Source organism: Macrobrachium nipponense, chromosome 7 (assembly GCF_015104395.2).
Source record: "Macrobrachium nipponense isolate FS-2020 chromosome 7, ASM1510439v2, whole genome shotgun sequence".
Classification (NCBI taxonomy): domain Eukaryota; kingdom Metazoa; phylum Arthropoda; class Malacostraca; order Decapoda; family Palaemonidae; genus Macrobrachium; species Macrobrachium nipponense.
In genome coordinates, this window is record NC_061109.1 from 78,614,898 (window position 1) to 78,631,583 (window position 16,686).

The window sequence follows — 16,686 nt, forward strand, 5'->3', positions numbered from 1 at the left end:
GATTGAGAACTTGAGATTAGCAACACATAATAACATGATTCAAGTGGAGTATGTAAGCATGCGTGAGCATTGCTGGCAATCAGGGATATGGCACCCCGATATTGGCACTGACAGATAGGTATTCAAGCCAGTCTCATCCTGTCCTAGCACCTTTTCTTAATTTATGAGCCTCCGTTCATAAATACTATTTATTGAGACTGATCCCTCGGTTTATTGGCTGAATTATTGGTTTATATCAGACATCTAATACAACCATTTTGTGACAATAACATGGTCTTGGTGGAATAAAGATGATGTAAAATGTTAGGATGCTGATGGACCTAAGGAGTCTTTATATTTGTCCTTAGTTCTGGAAATGCTCTGGAACATTTTAATTGGAAGGTCATACTCATTACAGACACATAGGACCCCTCTTGCTCAGGCTTATCTAGAATTTTTTAATTGGTGTGTAGACTTAGTAAATTCCTAGATATTCCTATTGAGACAGATGGAGGGAGCCACTTGAAGAATACTCAATCAATAACACATACACAAAATGCAAATTGGAAGATGCCTGAATTGCCAAGAGACAAGGTTGAGGCTAATTCATTGTGTGTGCCCTATTCCCGTATTGTACAAATTTCTTGTCCAGTCAGAGCAGGCATTCCATTCCTCATACACTTGGTTCATTGCGCCGACTGATTTCAGCTGGCACAGTGCCACTTGGATCTAAATGTTGTAGTATAACACCAATCAAGAGGTTAAAGTTTTTAATTCCAAAGTTCAGTGAGATGGTTAACCTGGTGCTCTAACTGATTCAAAGAAATAGCTGATTAGTATTTGCATAACCCTGTAGGAAATTATAGACCTACTTAGTAAACAGCTTAGAGAGTAAGGGAAAATAGAAACTTGATGAATTTCAGGGTGGGACAGTACAAGGAAAGCAACAGTTACTGAACAATACAACCTGATGTTGGCTGATTAAAAAAAAAAAAAAAAAAAATTGTCGTAAAGGATGGCAAGGTTGTTGTGAAGATGCTCTTGAGTTAAGGATGGACTTTGTTCTTGCAATTAAACTGGAAAGAGAGAAGATCAGGGTAGAGATAAAGAAGGTTGTTCATTGATCCAGTGAATTGTCTTTAAAACTTATGAGGAAGGAGATGGTAATGAAGCATCCCAAAAGTGAGAGCAGTTTTGCAAACAGATAGACAAAGCCAGTACGTATAGTATACAGATTCAGCAAATGTGATGAAATGAGTTCTTATATCATTTAAACAAAGCGCTGACTTATAGAGCAGGATAGCCTTTTTGATAAAACGATGTTGTGGGCTATGAAATGGGTTTTTATATTTTAAGAGACAGATTTTGAATATTTGTGTGTCATTGCTCCTGTTGTTGGTTTTACTTTTTGTTATAAAAAAAAATTATTTTCACATAAGTGACTTACCAAACAATTACATAGCTGAAAGCTTCCTAACATAGCAATCGAAAATTCAAAGTTAGTGGCCGTGCTGCCACCGTTTGTGTAGATGAATGGGACCCGCCCAATTTGGGAACACCTGGTACTGCTGAGCAGACAACCAACAATCCGTTTTCTGCCAGCTACTGGTTAACATTGGTGGTTCTTGCAGCAGTCCACTTCATTGCTTTTGTATTTTGCAGGAATTGCAGTATTTGGTGAAGTATGCTTTTGGTGGTGGTTGCCTTTTGTTAGTTAATCAATCAGCTGGTTGCTTAGATTAATTTTACTTAAGTTGGACTCTAGTCTGTCAGTTGTTAGGTTTTGCAGCGAAGGCTGTAAAACTAGAATGGCTAAGACTAGTTATGACTTGCACTCTCAAGTGCATGAAGTGCAGATAACAGGAATGCACTTGGGATTTAACCTTAAAATCTTATTTGATAAAATGTGCCTGTAGAAGCAAAGAAGTCAAGTAACTCCTCTCCACCTTTGCCTGCTCTCTCTCCTATTATCAGTCCTCCTACTTCATTACCACACACTCCAGTTCAGGTTTTCCATGCTTCCAGTCTTGACACTTTACTAGCCTTGAGTCCCAAGTGGACAAGAATTTGACTTTAGCAAAGCCAGTATTGGACATAGGGTTGTCCTTTAGAGCTTTTTTTTATGGAAAATCAGCAAGTGCCATTGTCAGTGAAGTGCCTAGTGTTATTGTTGTGTCTGACAAAGGTCACTGCCCTGCTTCCCCCCCCCCCGCACCTGGGAGAAGACACTGGAGGTCAAAGGGAGACTGGTGGGATTTGCCTACAGGCAGTTGCCCCATCAGTCAAACCCATCGAACCACAGGTGTTGACTAAACGCCATTGGAAAGGTGTTGAAGTGATTGATGTGCAACTTCTGTCAGACTAGGAGGTGTCATCTCGGGTAAAGAAATGTCATTGTCGATGTCTTCTATCAGCCCATCCCTTGAAGAGACATACTTCGTTTGTGTAATGTTTTCTTTGGCATCATCTACACCTGTTTCTCAGGAGGAGGATACAGCTTTGGAACTGTTTCGGCAGCAGTTGCAGGACTTAATGAGTTTCCTAAAGAAAGCTACCGCTTCTAAGGGAGAGGACAATGCTCTGTCGCCAGTTTCATCAGAAGAGGAGGAACCAGAGCAGCATTCAAGATCCTCATCGGTATATTCCAACCTCTTTGAGTATTTTTTAATTAACTATTCCAACTTCTTTGAGCCCGCTCCCCCATCCTCTCCAGCTTCAACTTTCTTGGTGGATAAAAAGACCATCAAGAGCAGGTTACCGAAGTTAGTTTTGTCCTTGTCTTCTAAGAAGGTCCTGAAGGAAGTCAGAAAACGGTTGCCTACCAAGCAAGATTTGGGTAAGGCTACTTTTGCTTACCCAACTGTGAAACTTCTTAATAGAAGTATCGATTTTACTCCACCAGAGAGGCTCCTTCCTTGGGAGTTTAAGCCTCCTCCCAGGGGGCCTTCTCTGGACTGATGGACTTGATGAGACGCTCGGCTTTTGCTGCTGCAAAAGTAATATTTTCTTTGCCAGACTTTGATCATCTGATTTTGAACATGTTCAAGATTCTTGAAGTTTTCTGTTTCTTGGATTGGACACCAGGTGCACCTGCCTGAAAGAGTGAGGACTCCCAGTCGCTAGATGAAGAATTTTCATCGGACTGGTTAGGTGTCTTGTCCTGTGCACACAAGGCAGTAAGAGATGGCTCAGGGGAATTAGCTCCCCTCTTCACCATGGGGATACTGAAAAAGAGGGAATAATGGCGCTCCTTCGCCTCCAGGGGAGTAACAACAATCAAAAGTAGGTGCTACTTTTTTCACCTTTAAACACTTGCACCTTTTTCCTCAAGAGACCGTTAAGCAGGGCATTTCAGATCTCCATAAGAAATGGACGCATGATCTCTTAGCGCAGTCCATGAGGTGCCTGAAGGAAACCCTGTCTACAGGAGCTAAATCCTCTCCGTTGCAGGAACAGCTCTTTCAGGGAGGTAAAGTGAAACCTCAAGGAAGACCAAGGTCTAACTTATGTCCCCAGCCAAGACAGTTAAAAAGTCATCCTTTAAACCTATGAGTAAGTGGTCCATCAGTTGTTTGTGGTGGGGGTGCCAAAGATGGTTTGATGAGTGAAGCGAGCCTAAACAACCGGTTTTTTTTTTTTATTTTGATCTATTTTATGTGCTTTTTGAAGCCATATGAGCAAGGTATTTCAGCAAAATTTATTTACTACTGTTTATATGTCTCATCTTCACTGATAGCTAGTAGACAGTCAAGGATCAAGAAACGTAATATTTCCAAGAAACTTAGTATAGGTATTTATGATTGCTCATTTAAAAAGAAAAATGTTTTTTTTTTTACTTTTTAATGAAAATGTACTTTATATATCAAATTATAGTCCCATTGGCTGGCAATGCCGGGCATTTAATTTTCTATATATCAAATTATAGTCCCATTGGCTGGCAATGCCGGGCATTTAATTTTCTATATATCAAATTATAGTCCCATTGGCTGGCAATGCCGGGCATTAATGAAAATTATGAAACAACTGCATCATTAGTGTAATGGAATTTATATTATGATTATGAAATAATAAAAAGAAATAGATTATGAAATAATAAAAAGAAATAATGTTGATGATTTGCATACCATAATGAAAATAAAATACAGTCCAACCTCTTAAATTTGAAAACCTTGGGACCAGGCCACTGCCAGACCATAGAAAATCCCAGAATATAGAATACATCCCTAGAAAATGAAGTCCCTGGGTAAACATAGTCTTGCAAGGTAATTCCACATAAAAATAACCTAATTTCCTACTTAGCCTACTATTACTTGGGTAAGTTCTGTCACTGCTTTTTATCATTTTATTACTCATATATTTTAGGGTCATCATTTTATAATTTTATACTGTATAATTTTCTTTAAAATGTGTACTTAATACATTTTGCCTACATTCTCAAATTAGCCTAATCATAAGTCAACCACAGTACTAAACTTCTCTGAATGTGCACATTATTATCAGTGACTTTCATATCTTCATAATTATCGCTATTAGTTTCTTCATTATGCATTTTTATTGAAGAGGGCAGTGAGATGAAAAAAATGATGAATGAATTTCTGCAATCACAGGGCATTTGAATGTTGCTGTCAAAATGTAAACAAAGCACACCGCCATCTATTGAGGAAAATTAACACTAAACCATTTGCTAATGAAATAAACATTTTCTGGCATAGGTAAAGATTTATGCTTGTGCTTCTTGCCTCTAGCAACATCTGATCTCAAGGGTGACATATCGAATAGGGAAATACAGTTCCAAAACAAGAATTATCAAAATGTATTATCTATATCTTTCAAGCACACACACAGTAAGAAATTAATTTTTTGCCAAATGTCTCATTGTTTTCATTAAAAGTTTTGACTTGGTAGAGCCTTCTGAAGTGGTATATCAAGTCTTTACAATAGAGTGGACTCTATAAATGCGAAGGTATGCCAGGATCTTTGGAGGGTATTGGGCAAACCGTCCATAGATCTCTCCGCCACATCCAGAAACAATCGTCTCCCAACCTTTTGCTTACCTGTTCTGGACCCGCTAGCTTGGAAGACCGACGCAATGCTCCTAGATTGTACAGGGCTTGATGTGTATGCCTTTCCTCCTGTCAGACTTATCAGAGAAGTGCTCAACAAGTTTATATCACATTGCAATGTGTTGGTGACTCTTGTGGCCCCATTCTGGTCCACGAAGGAATTGATTTCTGGACCTTCTTTGGCTACTGTAGACTTCTCCAGGCTTCTTGCACAAAGTTGCTTGCTACTCAGACAACCGCCACTTCAACAGGTACCATCAGGGGATTTCTGCACTGGCCCTGACAGGCTTCAGTGTGTCAGGAGCCTTGACATAGCAAAGGGATTTTCCCACAAAGTGGCAAAAGCTATTGCAAGAAGCAGAAGAGCTTCTTCTTGCAATTTATACTAATCTAAGTGGAGGATTTTCAGAAATTGGTGCAGAAAGGGTCGTATCTTCTTCTTTGACCTCTGTAGATCAGATAACAAATTTTTTACTATTGTTTAGGGATAAGAGGAAGCTATCTCCCTCCACCATAAAAGGCCACAGATCTGTTATCCTTAGTGTTCAAAATTAAGGGACTTGATCTGTCAACTAATCAGGATATTTGTGATCTGATTAAATCAGTCTAAACATCGAAGTTGGAGAAGTCTGGGGATGTCTCGTGGAACTTGGACGTTGTGTTAAAGTGGCTCTCGGGTTCACAATTTGAACAGTGGCATTTGACCTATGAAAAATGTGATGAGAAAAGAGCTGTTTTTAGTGGCTTTTGTGACAGCTAGTAGGGTGTGTGAAATCCAAGCAATAGATAAAAATGTGGGATTCACTCAAGGTGATGCAGTACTTATGCTCTTTTGTAGGAGATTCCTTGCGAAAAATAAGGATCCCCCAAACCTTGGCCTTGTTCTTTGTGTATTAGAAATCTTATGGAGATTCTAGGACCAGAAGAGGAGGAGACTTCTTTGTCCAGTTAATGCAATTGGGTACTATCTTCATAGAACCGAGTAGATAAGAGGGACTTCTAATCACCTTTACAAGTTCAAGAAGAGAACTTCTCCATCCTTCAAGCAAAATACTGGAGATCTAAGTTAGTGTTCGCGTTGCACTATTTGAAGGATGTGGAAGCTTTCGAAAGCTGCAGTAAGTTGAGACCATTGTCTGTGGCTGGTATGTTGTTGGGAAAGGAAGCATAGGGTGCCTTCTACCCCTTTATTGTCTCCTCACCTTGTTTTTTAAAGTATGTTGAGTTTTTTGGGAAGCCGGTTGGTATGAATACCTGGAATACTCTCCAGTTTTTATTTTATGGTTAGGATTGTGTGTGTGTGTTTTTGTGTGTGTGTGTGTGTGTGTGTGTGTGTGTGTGTGTGTGTGTGTGTGTGTGTGTGTAGGTAAAGGTTGTTTGTATTCTGGTCTTTGCCCAGGGCAAGGAAATTTGTATGTTCTCTTTGTTAACCATCGGAACTTCCATTGTTACAAACTTCCACTAGAGTAGAGATGATCCTGGCCTCTACTGCTGTCTCCTACAGGTGAAGAGAGTGCCGAAAAGAGGCAGTACATACTCACCTGCAGCTGCTCTCTCACCAGGTAAGGCACAGCAAGCATTTATATTAATGCAAGGAATCCTATTTTTCAGTCATTAACACACTTAATGGTTTGGAGAATAAAAGTCCTTATTCCCACCTTCCTATTAATGTGGAATCAGCTATGTAATTGTTTGGTATGTCACTCATGTGAAATTGATATTTTCATAATAAAATAATGTTTCACATGTACTTACTAAAGAATACATAATTAGAGCCCTCCCTCCTCCCCACAGATGGACATTGTGGCTCAACAAATTGTTGATCGTCTGCTCATCAGTACCAGATGTTCCTGAAAGTGGGCAGGTCCCATTCACCTATACTAATGGTGGTAGCACCCCACCAAAATTTGAATTTTCAACTGCTGTTTTAGGAAGCTTTCAGCTATGTAATTGTTTGGTAAGTAGCTATATGTAAAACATTATTTTTTATAAAAAATATTTTTCAGAAACTCAAGATCAGAGTCAAGTACAACCTAACTTGAGTGTCTATGATGTATCAGGAAAGAAATTACTGAAATCTTTCTTTCAGCAAAGTCAGAATAATTGGTAAGGCTTTAAATTTTAGTTTTTATTGAAGAATTACAAATGAGCATTGATTAACTTGGATCTCATTGCAGTTTAAAGTAATACTTGTGTGTCCTCTCTCATGGAGCCTGTGACTTTGTGAAAGTTTGGGAATTAACATTGCATTTCTATGAAAATGATTTGTCTATATTGAATTCATTTTTATCATCAGGAAGTCTTTGAATCTGAATCTTTTACAGGCAGCCTCAGTGGACAAATGATGAAAAGGTTTTTGCGCGCAATGTTACAAATGAAGTTCATTTTTACAAGTCTGATGACCTTAATACCATAGCTGAAAAGAAAATCCTCAGCAAGGTTCGCTCCTTCAGTTTATCTCCATCTAGAAATGTTCATCATGTCACCTTCTTTGTCCCAAGTAAGTATTTTTCTGTCTTCATAATTATTTGTAGTATTATTTTTTTGTTTCGTTTTCTAGACCTTTTATTTTATAACCTTGAGATTATAGCTGTTTTGGTTCTGAATTTGGTTTTTACAGCATATGTACTTCATTGGGGAGGATGCTGATGATATTTAAGATTTTTTTTTATGTATGCAGCTTAATAAGTAATTACATAGCTAAGAATTTCTAAGTAAGCAGCTTATTATGTATATTTGAAAATTGCTTTAGCAATTCTTTTTTGTTTTGGTGTAGATAGATAGTACCGCCCACTATCAGGGTAGAAGGGAAACAACATAGCAGAGAACTCAGTTGTTTTCTGCTGGCTTCTGACGAAGGTTCTAAGCAGCAGCTCTCTAAATTTAGATGTCATTTTCTTTACTGGTTGTTGCCATCATATCGGTAAAGGAGCTTCTTTTCGTATCCATTTGGCATTTAGAAAGTCAGGCTGTCATTTACAGATTTTTTTTTTTTTTTTTTTCCTCAAGATTTGGAGACTGTTTATTTAATTACATCTGACAATATCTGAGTCAGGAGTGGTTAGTATCCGTTATTGAGGCAAGGGTTGCAAGACATGGTGTGTACCAAATGTAGGTGTCAATTTTGCTTTCCAGATGTGAGAGGGGCTTGAACTTGTCGTCGAAGCAAGACTTGTCAGATTTGTTCAGGTCCTTTGACACCTGCAAATGCAGGGACACTCAGCTGGTCTCTAGGAATTTGGACGTGGTCCTAAAATGGCTGTCTGGCTTCACTCAGGAATTTAACTAAGAAAACTTTTACTAGTGGCCTTGGGTTTGGCAAGAATGGTTAGTGAAATTCAGGCTTTCGATAAAAGTTTTGGTCTCACTAAGAATGAGAACCTTGCAAAGCCTTGGCCTTTTTCTTTTACCATTAAGAACTTGACTGATGTTGTAGGCTTGGAAGATGAAGAAAGGTTTCTGTGTCAGGGGAGAGCTCTTAAATTCTACCTGCGCAAGACTGAAGATAGGGGGGATTCCAATAACTGATGGTGCTCTGTGAAAGACCCATCTTGGTGTCTCTCTAAGAATGCTCTCTCATCCTTCCTCAGAGGCCTCATTCGTGAGGCTCATTCCCAGATAGAAGTAGAGGCTCTACCTATTCTAATGGTAAAGGGACATGGGATTAGGGTAGTGGCTATATCTCTGGCATTTAGCAATAACTTGTCTTTGCTTCCATTCTCCAATCCACATTATTGGAAATGTAAGTGTCTTTGTGACCCATTATTTGCGCGAAGTCAAAACCGTTTTTAATAACTGCAGTATCTTGGGTCCATTTGTGGTGGATGGCATGGTTCTTGGGGAGAAAGCTTAGGACGGCTTCCTTCGTACCTTACTCTTCGCCTTGAAACTGGGTGTTGGGTCCTAGGGGAGTTGGGGGTACTTGGTACTCGATACCCTCCAGAGTTGTAGGTTGTTGGGTGTTCTGGCTTTTGTATTATGGTACTGAGTCCAGGGCAGGGGCAGTGTCTGCTTTACTAGTGCTCAGAGAATTCGTCGCTGTAAGGCTCCCACTGTGTAGCAGGTGACCCTTGGTTATGCAGCTATACCTCTACAAGTTGAGATGAGCCTTGCCAGAGCCAGTAATTTCCTGCAACAGCTCTCTTAACAGGTAAGGAAACAACAAGTATTGTATTAATGCTAGCAACTTTCTACTCTCGTCTCATTACCTTTAATGCTTTGGAATAGATCACATCCATGAATCCCACTTCTTATCAATGTGGGAATCAGCTATGTAGTTACTTGGTAAGTTGCACACATACAAATGATATTTTTATATTAGAATTAGATTTTATGTATACTTACCAAATAATTACAGAATGGAAGCCTTCCCTCTTCCCCTCTCATGCTATAATGTTTCCCTTCTACCCCAGTAGTGTGCGGCGGGGCTACCTCTCTACACCAAAACAAAAAAGAATTGCTACTGTAATTTTCAAATTTTAGCTGCTGGTACTTAGAAATTCATAGGTATGTAATTAGTAAGTGGTAAGTATCCATAAAGAATATGCATAAAATCTCATTTTATTATAAAAATATCATGTTGAGAGCAGTGAAAATTTTTCATGAGGTGATTGGTTTATTAAGATGATAGATCAGAGACATTTGGTTTTTATGTCCCTGTGTATGTTGAGGCAAAAAAATCAGAGATCATTAGAAGTAGGGCAAGGCTGTGCAATGAAGTAATGGGTTTGTAGAGGTGTTAGTAGTGGTGTTTGAAATTGATGATATTTTCAGGTGCATCAGTGGTGATTGGGGTTAGTGAATAGAAACTGCAAGAAATAAGTGAAAGTCTTTGTAAGAGAAACATTTTAGAATAAATGGTTATGAAGGTAAATGAAATCAACGACGAAGCAATGAATATTGATTTGGATGCGAATTTAAACAATTGAATTGTAAGTACAGTGTCTAGGTATTTTAAAGAAATTTAAAAAACATAGGCAAAATTGTAACATTGTTTATTTATGATGAGGTAGCGGGCTAAACCACAGTTTTAACAGTGCTGAACCATACCACATTCACCTACCATACAATCTCAACTTTTACATGACACTCAGACGAAAATGATAGTAAAAAAAATGGGGATATGATAGAAGTAATTACTAGAAAGACTGGAGGTGCCTGTAACTGTACAAAATCTTATCTCATCTGTCACACTGCATGCTTTAACTACCCAAAAGGTAAGCAGGTATCAGCTAGATACAAGTGACAGTTACTACCATTCAGTCATCTGGTACTTTGAATATATTGATATAGAAATATGTAAGTATTAATTCGGAATTACTTTTAATTAACACTTCAGAAGGTGATAAACATAGTTATCAAAATATGTGCAACTGTTTCATTGATCCAACTATATTTCAGATAAGTAGAAGTATACTGGCTAAAAGGTTAAAATGGGTGGAAAAGAATGATTAGTGTATTTTTAGATGTTTAGATGATTTACAGAGAATGATGGGTCAGTTGGTTGGTGAGAGGTTTGATCATCTCAATAACAGGATTTGCAAGTACAGTGGAACCTGTACCCATGAGTGTATGGGGCCACAAGTAACTGGAAGCACAGGGACTTTTATTTAATAAAATGTTGCATCAAAGCAATAATGACCCATGAGCACTAGCACGAGTTGAATTATCAGTCTGTTATCACAAACTTACGAAAAATTGCTTACAATACGGCGTCAGTTAGCAGCTTGTTTTCAATATTTTATTATTTATTTATATTAAAATGTGTATTGAAAACAAGCCAAATTATCAGTCTGTTATCACAAACTTATGATACTTTGGCAGTTGGCAGCTTATGTTGAATATTTTATTATTTATAATAAAAGACATATTGCAAACAAGCCAAATTATCAGTGTTATCACAAACTTACGATACTTTGGCACTTGGCAGCTTATGTTAAATATTTTATTATTTATAATAAAAGACATCTTGCAAACAAACCAAATTATCAGTCTGGTATCACAAACTTACAAAAAATTGCTTATGATACGTTGGCAGTTGGACCTTTTGTTCGGTACAGTGTTCCCTCATATTCGTTGGGGATACGTACCAGACCTCCCACCTCCCCCTATGGATAACTAGATTCCGCAGATAGATGAAACCCCCTATAATAAAGATGTTTAAAACTGCCTATTTTGTTAGTTAAAACTCGAGGGAAACCCACAAGAAATGTTTATATGTACCTGGTTTTTTTTAATAGTTTTATGGATTAAAAATTTATGTATTACAAAAAGTGCATTTGTTCATACACGAAACAAACCTTCGGTCTTAACATTAGGATTTACTAGCGCCAAGCTGGAAACCGGTAGAATTAAAATTACACTTGTGAGATCCAGGGACTAATGGCATCTATACCAGGTCACGGGGCATGTATACCCAGAATGCCCACGGCTACCTGTGACCCATCAGTTATTTTCCTACCGCCTTTAAGATAAGACGTGTTACTGTCTATCTCATTTAAAGCCGGTTTTTCAGTTTGCCCGTTCTTTATCCATTTCATTTTTTATTTTTCATTCCTTTTCTTTCTCCAAGTGTGATCAGTGTGTGGTAAGAGTGTATACGTGGTATGATGGAGAATTTTGCCTCAACATCGGGATCGTCTACCGCTTCGAAGAGGAGACAAAGGAAATGCCCAGGAGTCAGTGGCTTCCCTTGTTCTAGGTTCCTAACTTCGGTGTCGACGGAGCCTCATCCAACGTGTAGTTAGGTGCAGGGAAAACGTATGTACGGTTACTAATCCGTGTTCTGTTTGTCGCGGTTGGTCGGTGGAACAGTGGAAGAAGTTCTATGGGAAAAGCCAATACAAAGAAAGGGGGTGACGCCATCTTTGGATGACCAAACCTTACCGGCTTCTTTTGTATCGGTAATAAACCAGGCAGCTCCATATGTTTCTCCACCTGATTTTGAATTGTCTCTACCACCCTTCGGTTTCTCCTAGCGGTTCTGTATCGGAAACGTCAGGAGGGCCTTGGGTAATTTTATGAATAATTTGCACTCTCCTTTGTTCCCAGCAAGTAGAGGGGGAGATCCGCCATCTTTGTTCCAGGCTCCTGCTACTCAAGCGCATAGGTTAGATGGTACGTGGTCAGCGCTAGGCCTACCAGGCGTACCAACCTTGGATGGTCTGCTTGCGCATTATATGACGTCACGGTTCCAAGCAGGGTCCGGCAGCGCTGAATGTTCCTCATCCCCCGGGCTTGCAATTTATGGGAATTAATGCCGCTGCTTCACCATCCCACTCAGTATTTACAGCGATGCAGAACATGGGAGGTAGTTTGGCAGCAAACGTGCGGTTGCCAGCAGAAACCTCTCAGTCTCTGCCTACGAGAGGGATGACGTCACAACATACGTCACACTCTGAGATGGCAGGCGTGATGACGTCACAGACCGATTCTCGGCCTTTTTCGCTGCACCCAGACGCTAATACGCCTTCTGACCCGTCAATGCAAACTGTAATGCAGAAATTACAGGATATAGAGGAGAGAATGAATAAGAGAGACAAAAAGAAAAAGTGTGATTCGCCTTCTTCGTCTTCTTCCTCTAGTTCGGCGTCATCGCTAAGTCCGATAACGTCACGGCGAGCGCCAGTCAAGCGTTGGAGGAGGATTCGGGAGTTCCTAGCGGATCCTCGGGCCAAGAGGAGAAGAATCAATTCTTCCTCTTCTTCGGACCAAGACTGTCATTTTCAAGTCAGCAAGAAGGTCGGAAAATCAGTGGCTATTAAGCACAAGGTTGGCAGACGAAGCCGTTCGCAAGAGTCCGAACAAGCGAGAGAGTGACGGCCGGCGAGCTAGCGGCCGAGGCGGAGTTGCCAGTTTCGGATCGCAAAAACTGCGATACCTCTGGTAAAATCGACGTTGGCGGCGAAAGGTGCAGCAGAGGATGGAATGCAGGTCCCAGTTTCGCCCGTAAGGCCGTTCAAAATACGTACGAAGGACGATAACGCTCCTATTAAAAGTACAAAAAATAGAGAGTTGGCAACCTCGGCGGATACGTTCGTGGAAGGCAGTGTCCGTCTGGATAGAAGGCCGAGGCCGGGCTCGCCGACGCTCGAAAACGATGCCAATGCTAATAGAGACGAACTTACCTCTGTCTTAAGGGAGCCTTCATCTTGGAGATCTAGACGAGATTCTCGCTCTAGATCCGTGAGCAGAGAAAGAGTGAGACGTTCTCGTTCCCCTGCTGACTATCTGGGATCGAGCCAACAGCGGCCAGCAAAGATCAAAGAGACCGCGGCCGTAGGGGCAGGCGGCCGTGGAATTCCGGGCCGTCTGTCAGAAGATAGAGGCGAGACAACATCTCTCGTGACGGAGAGTGGTACACTAGAGCCGGAGGAAGGAGAAAACCAAGAGTTTCTGGCCTCGTATGCAGAGGTTATTGATTTGATTCGTCAATTCAATAGCCTTTCGGAGAAGACAGAAACACCGGCCAGTATGCTTCCTCTGGAATTGACATGGCGTTTGGACTAAAGAGGGATACCAAGGTGTCGTATGAATTGCCTTGTTCGAGTCATGCGAATCGGCTTGCAACACGTAAACGCAAAGATTGCAGGGAGGGATAATTCCTTAAGATCTAATAGATCATTTAAATTTATTCCCCCTCCAATGATAAAGCAAAGGAAATATACGACACCGAAGTCCTTTGCTGTCTAGACAAATGAACCCTAATGTTGTAAGGTTAAGGCCTGGATTAACCTTGGATCAGGTTAAAATGGAGTGCCCCCTTCGATGACGTAACCAAAGAGGCTGCTACGTTAGAAGCAACAGCTTCTTCTGTCTTTCAGGCTGCGTCCTGTTAGACCTTTGGTCAACAGCAGTGGCGAAAATTGCATCCTCGGAAGCAACAAGGAAAGTAGTGGATGAACCATTGTTCATTAGATTACTACAGTCAGGGTCCAAGGCGATTGCGTACCTGACAAACGTAAGTGCCAATGTTTGGGCAAATATCCTGCTAATGAGGAGAGATGCAGCATTGGCTAGACTAAGCCGCAATGTGGATTTGGATTCCCTGTTAGCAATGAGGAATGGGGATATCTTGGAATCGCAACTACTGTTGCCAGAGGTCATACTGGAAGAGGCGATAGATAGAAGAAAGGATGGACACTAACGATAGGTTGGTGCAACAGGCAGTTAGGAAAACCTCTAACAGTCAAACTATTCCTTTGGAGGGAAGACAACAGCAGATGTCTCGAAAGAAGACAGTGAGACATAGCATCCCTAATAGTCACAAGACCCTCTTCCCCAAAGAGGATAACTCATCGGCCCTTTCACAATAGAAACAAAACAGAGGAAGGGGCAATAGGGGAAGAGGGAGAGGCTCAAGAAGATAGGATGGGCGCCTCCCATCACTCGGCCACACCAGTGGGGGGTTGCCTGGCAAATCACTGGAAGGCGTGGCAGGAACTAGGGGCAGAGCAGTGGGTGGTGGATGTTCTCAGGATCGGGTATTTGATTCCGTTCGAGGTAACCCCGCCCCTGACAGATCAACCATTACCCCACGTCACTTATGCCCACAAATCTCAGAAGGCCACTATTCTGCGGGACGAAGTGAAGAAGATGATGGAAAAAGGAGCTGTGCAACAAGTATGCAGTCCGACAAAAGGCTTCTAACAGCAGGATTTTCCTGGTACCCAAAGCCAACGGGGATGTGGAGGACAGTAATAGACCTGTCAACGCTGAATCTGTTTATAAGGAAAACCAGTTTCAAGATGGAAACTCCGAAAACGGTTCTAAAGCGTCAGAATCGGAGACTTTATGCTGACAGTCGATCTAAAGGACGCATACTTTCAGATACCAGTCCATCAGTCTTCAAGGAAATTTCTCCGCTTCAGTCTTGCAGGGAAAGCTTTCGAGTTCAAGGTCCTGTGCTTCGGATTGACAACATCTCCTCAAGTTTTCACCCTCGTGTCGGCGTGGGCGCATGCTCAGGGGATCAGGCTAATAAGATATCTGGACGATTGGCTGGTGATAGCAAAGTCCAGGGAGAAATTACTCAGGGACAGGGCGGCCCTCCTGCAGCTTTGTCACAGCCTAGGTATTGTGGTGAATCAGCAGAAGTCGCAGCTGGATCCAAGTCAACGTTTGGGAATATCTGGGAATGGTGATAGACACAACACAAGCCAAAGTATTCCGACAGACCAAAGAGTAGAGAAATGCAAACAAGTGGTGAATGCCTTTCTGGGAAAGCAGACACAGCCAGCAAGACAGTGGCAGGTGGTGCTGGGAATCCTAACCTCCTGGAGAAGCTAGTACCACAAGGAAGGCTACACCTTCGGTCCCTACAATGGAGGATGAAGGAGTTTTGGTCACCAACAGTAGATCACCCGTACGAGCAAATTCCCTTGTCGGCAGAAGGAGGAAAGACTTGCTGTGGTGGTGGACGACGACAATCTGACAGTGGGTGTCCCCCTTCAACAATCCTCCCAAGACCTCTTGCTGTTCTAGGGAGCGTCACTAGAAGGATGGGAGCCCATATGGAGGAGTTGATGGTGTCAGCAGAATGGAGTTGCAAGGACAGAGAACTCCATATAAACGTGCTGGAGTTGAAAGCAGCTTTCCTGCTCTACAAGAATTCAGGGAGAGAGTAATGGGACACTCAGTGGTATTGATGTCAGACAACACCACAGTAGTAGCTTATATAAACAAGCAAGGAGGCCTAGTTTCTCGGCAGTTACATGTAATGACAGTTCAACTTCACCAGTGGGCTATAGAGAACCTGGTAGACATCAAGGCCAGGTATATTCCGGGAAAAAGAAACATAGTGGCCGACAAGTTGAGCCGCAGGGATCAGATTCTGGGAACGGAGTGGTCCCTACACCAACAGGTAGTGGGACAGGATGCTCATGTTGTGGGAAGGACCGATCATAGACCTATTCGCAACCAGGTACAACAAAAAGTTGGAAGTGTATTGTTCAGTAGTCCCGGACGCAGAGGCAGTAGCAGAAGATGCGCTACAACACCCTGGGACAATCTGGACGTGTACGCATTTCCTCCATTTTGTCTAATCCGTCAGGTTCTGAACAGGGTAATGCGGTCTCAGAACCTCAAGATGACCCTGGTAGCCCCGTTATGGCCGAAAGCAGAGTGGTTTCCAGACCTACTGGAACTCCTAGTAGATGTGCCAAGAGAGTTACCTCCATGGAGCAACCTTCTGTGTCAGCCTCACGTGGAGAGGTACCACCAGTCGGTGAAGTCCCTATCGCTTCACGGGTGGAGACTGTCAAGTATCTCCTCCGAGAGCGAGGGTTTTCGCAGAAAGCAGCAACTCAGATGGCAGGTAATATCAGAAAATCATCTGCGACAGTATACCAAGGAAGTGGTCGCATACTGTGATGGTGTCGTAGAGGGAACGTGTCTCCACTCGGTACCACTATTCAGCAGTTAGCAGACTTTCTGATATATCTCAGAACAGAAAAACATATGTCTGTATCTGCAGTGAAGGGGTACAGGGCTGCCTCTAGCCTCAGTCTTACGAATGAAGGATTGGACATATCGTCTTCATGGGAGTGGCCATGTGATGAGGAGCTTTGAACAGTCATGCCCACCAAAGGAGCTAAAAGCCCCAGATTGGGATCTGACCAAGGTACTGAGTAGTCTGACAAAACCC

General features: G+C 41.7%; 1 protein-coding gene across 1 annotated transcript in view; it reads left to right on the plus strand.

The window, feature by feature from the left end:
* LOC135216972 (eukaryotic translation initiation factor 2A-like) overlaps positions 1–16,686 on the plus strand; it is an 89,282-nt gene that overhangs the window by 36,121 nt on the left and 36,475 nt on the right. Inside the window, exons 4-5 of the mRNA XM_064252505.1 lie at positions 7,049–7,148; positions 7,367–7,542. Coding sequence (XP_064108575.1) covers positions 7,049–7,148; positions 7,367–7,542 — 276 coding nt within the window. The remainder of the gene's footprint in view (positions 1–7,048; positions 7,149–7,366; positions 7,543–16,686) is intronic.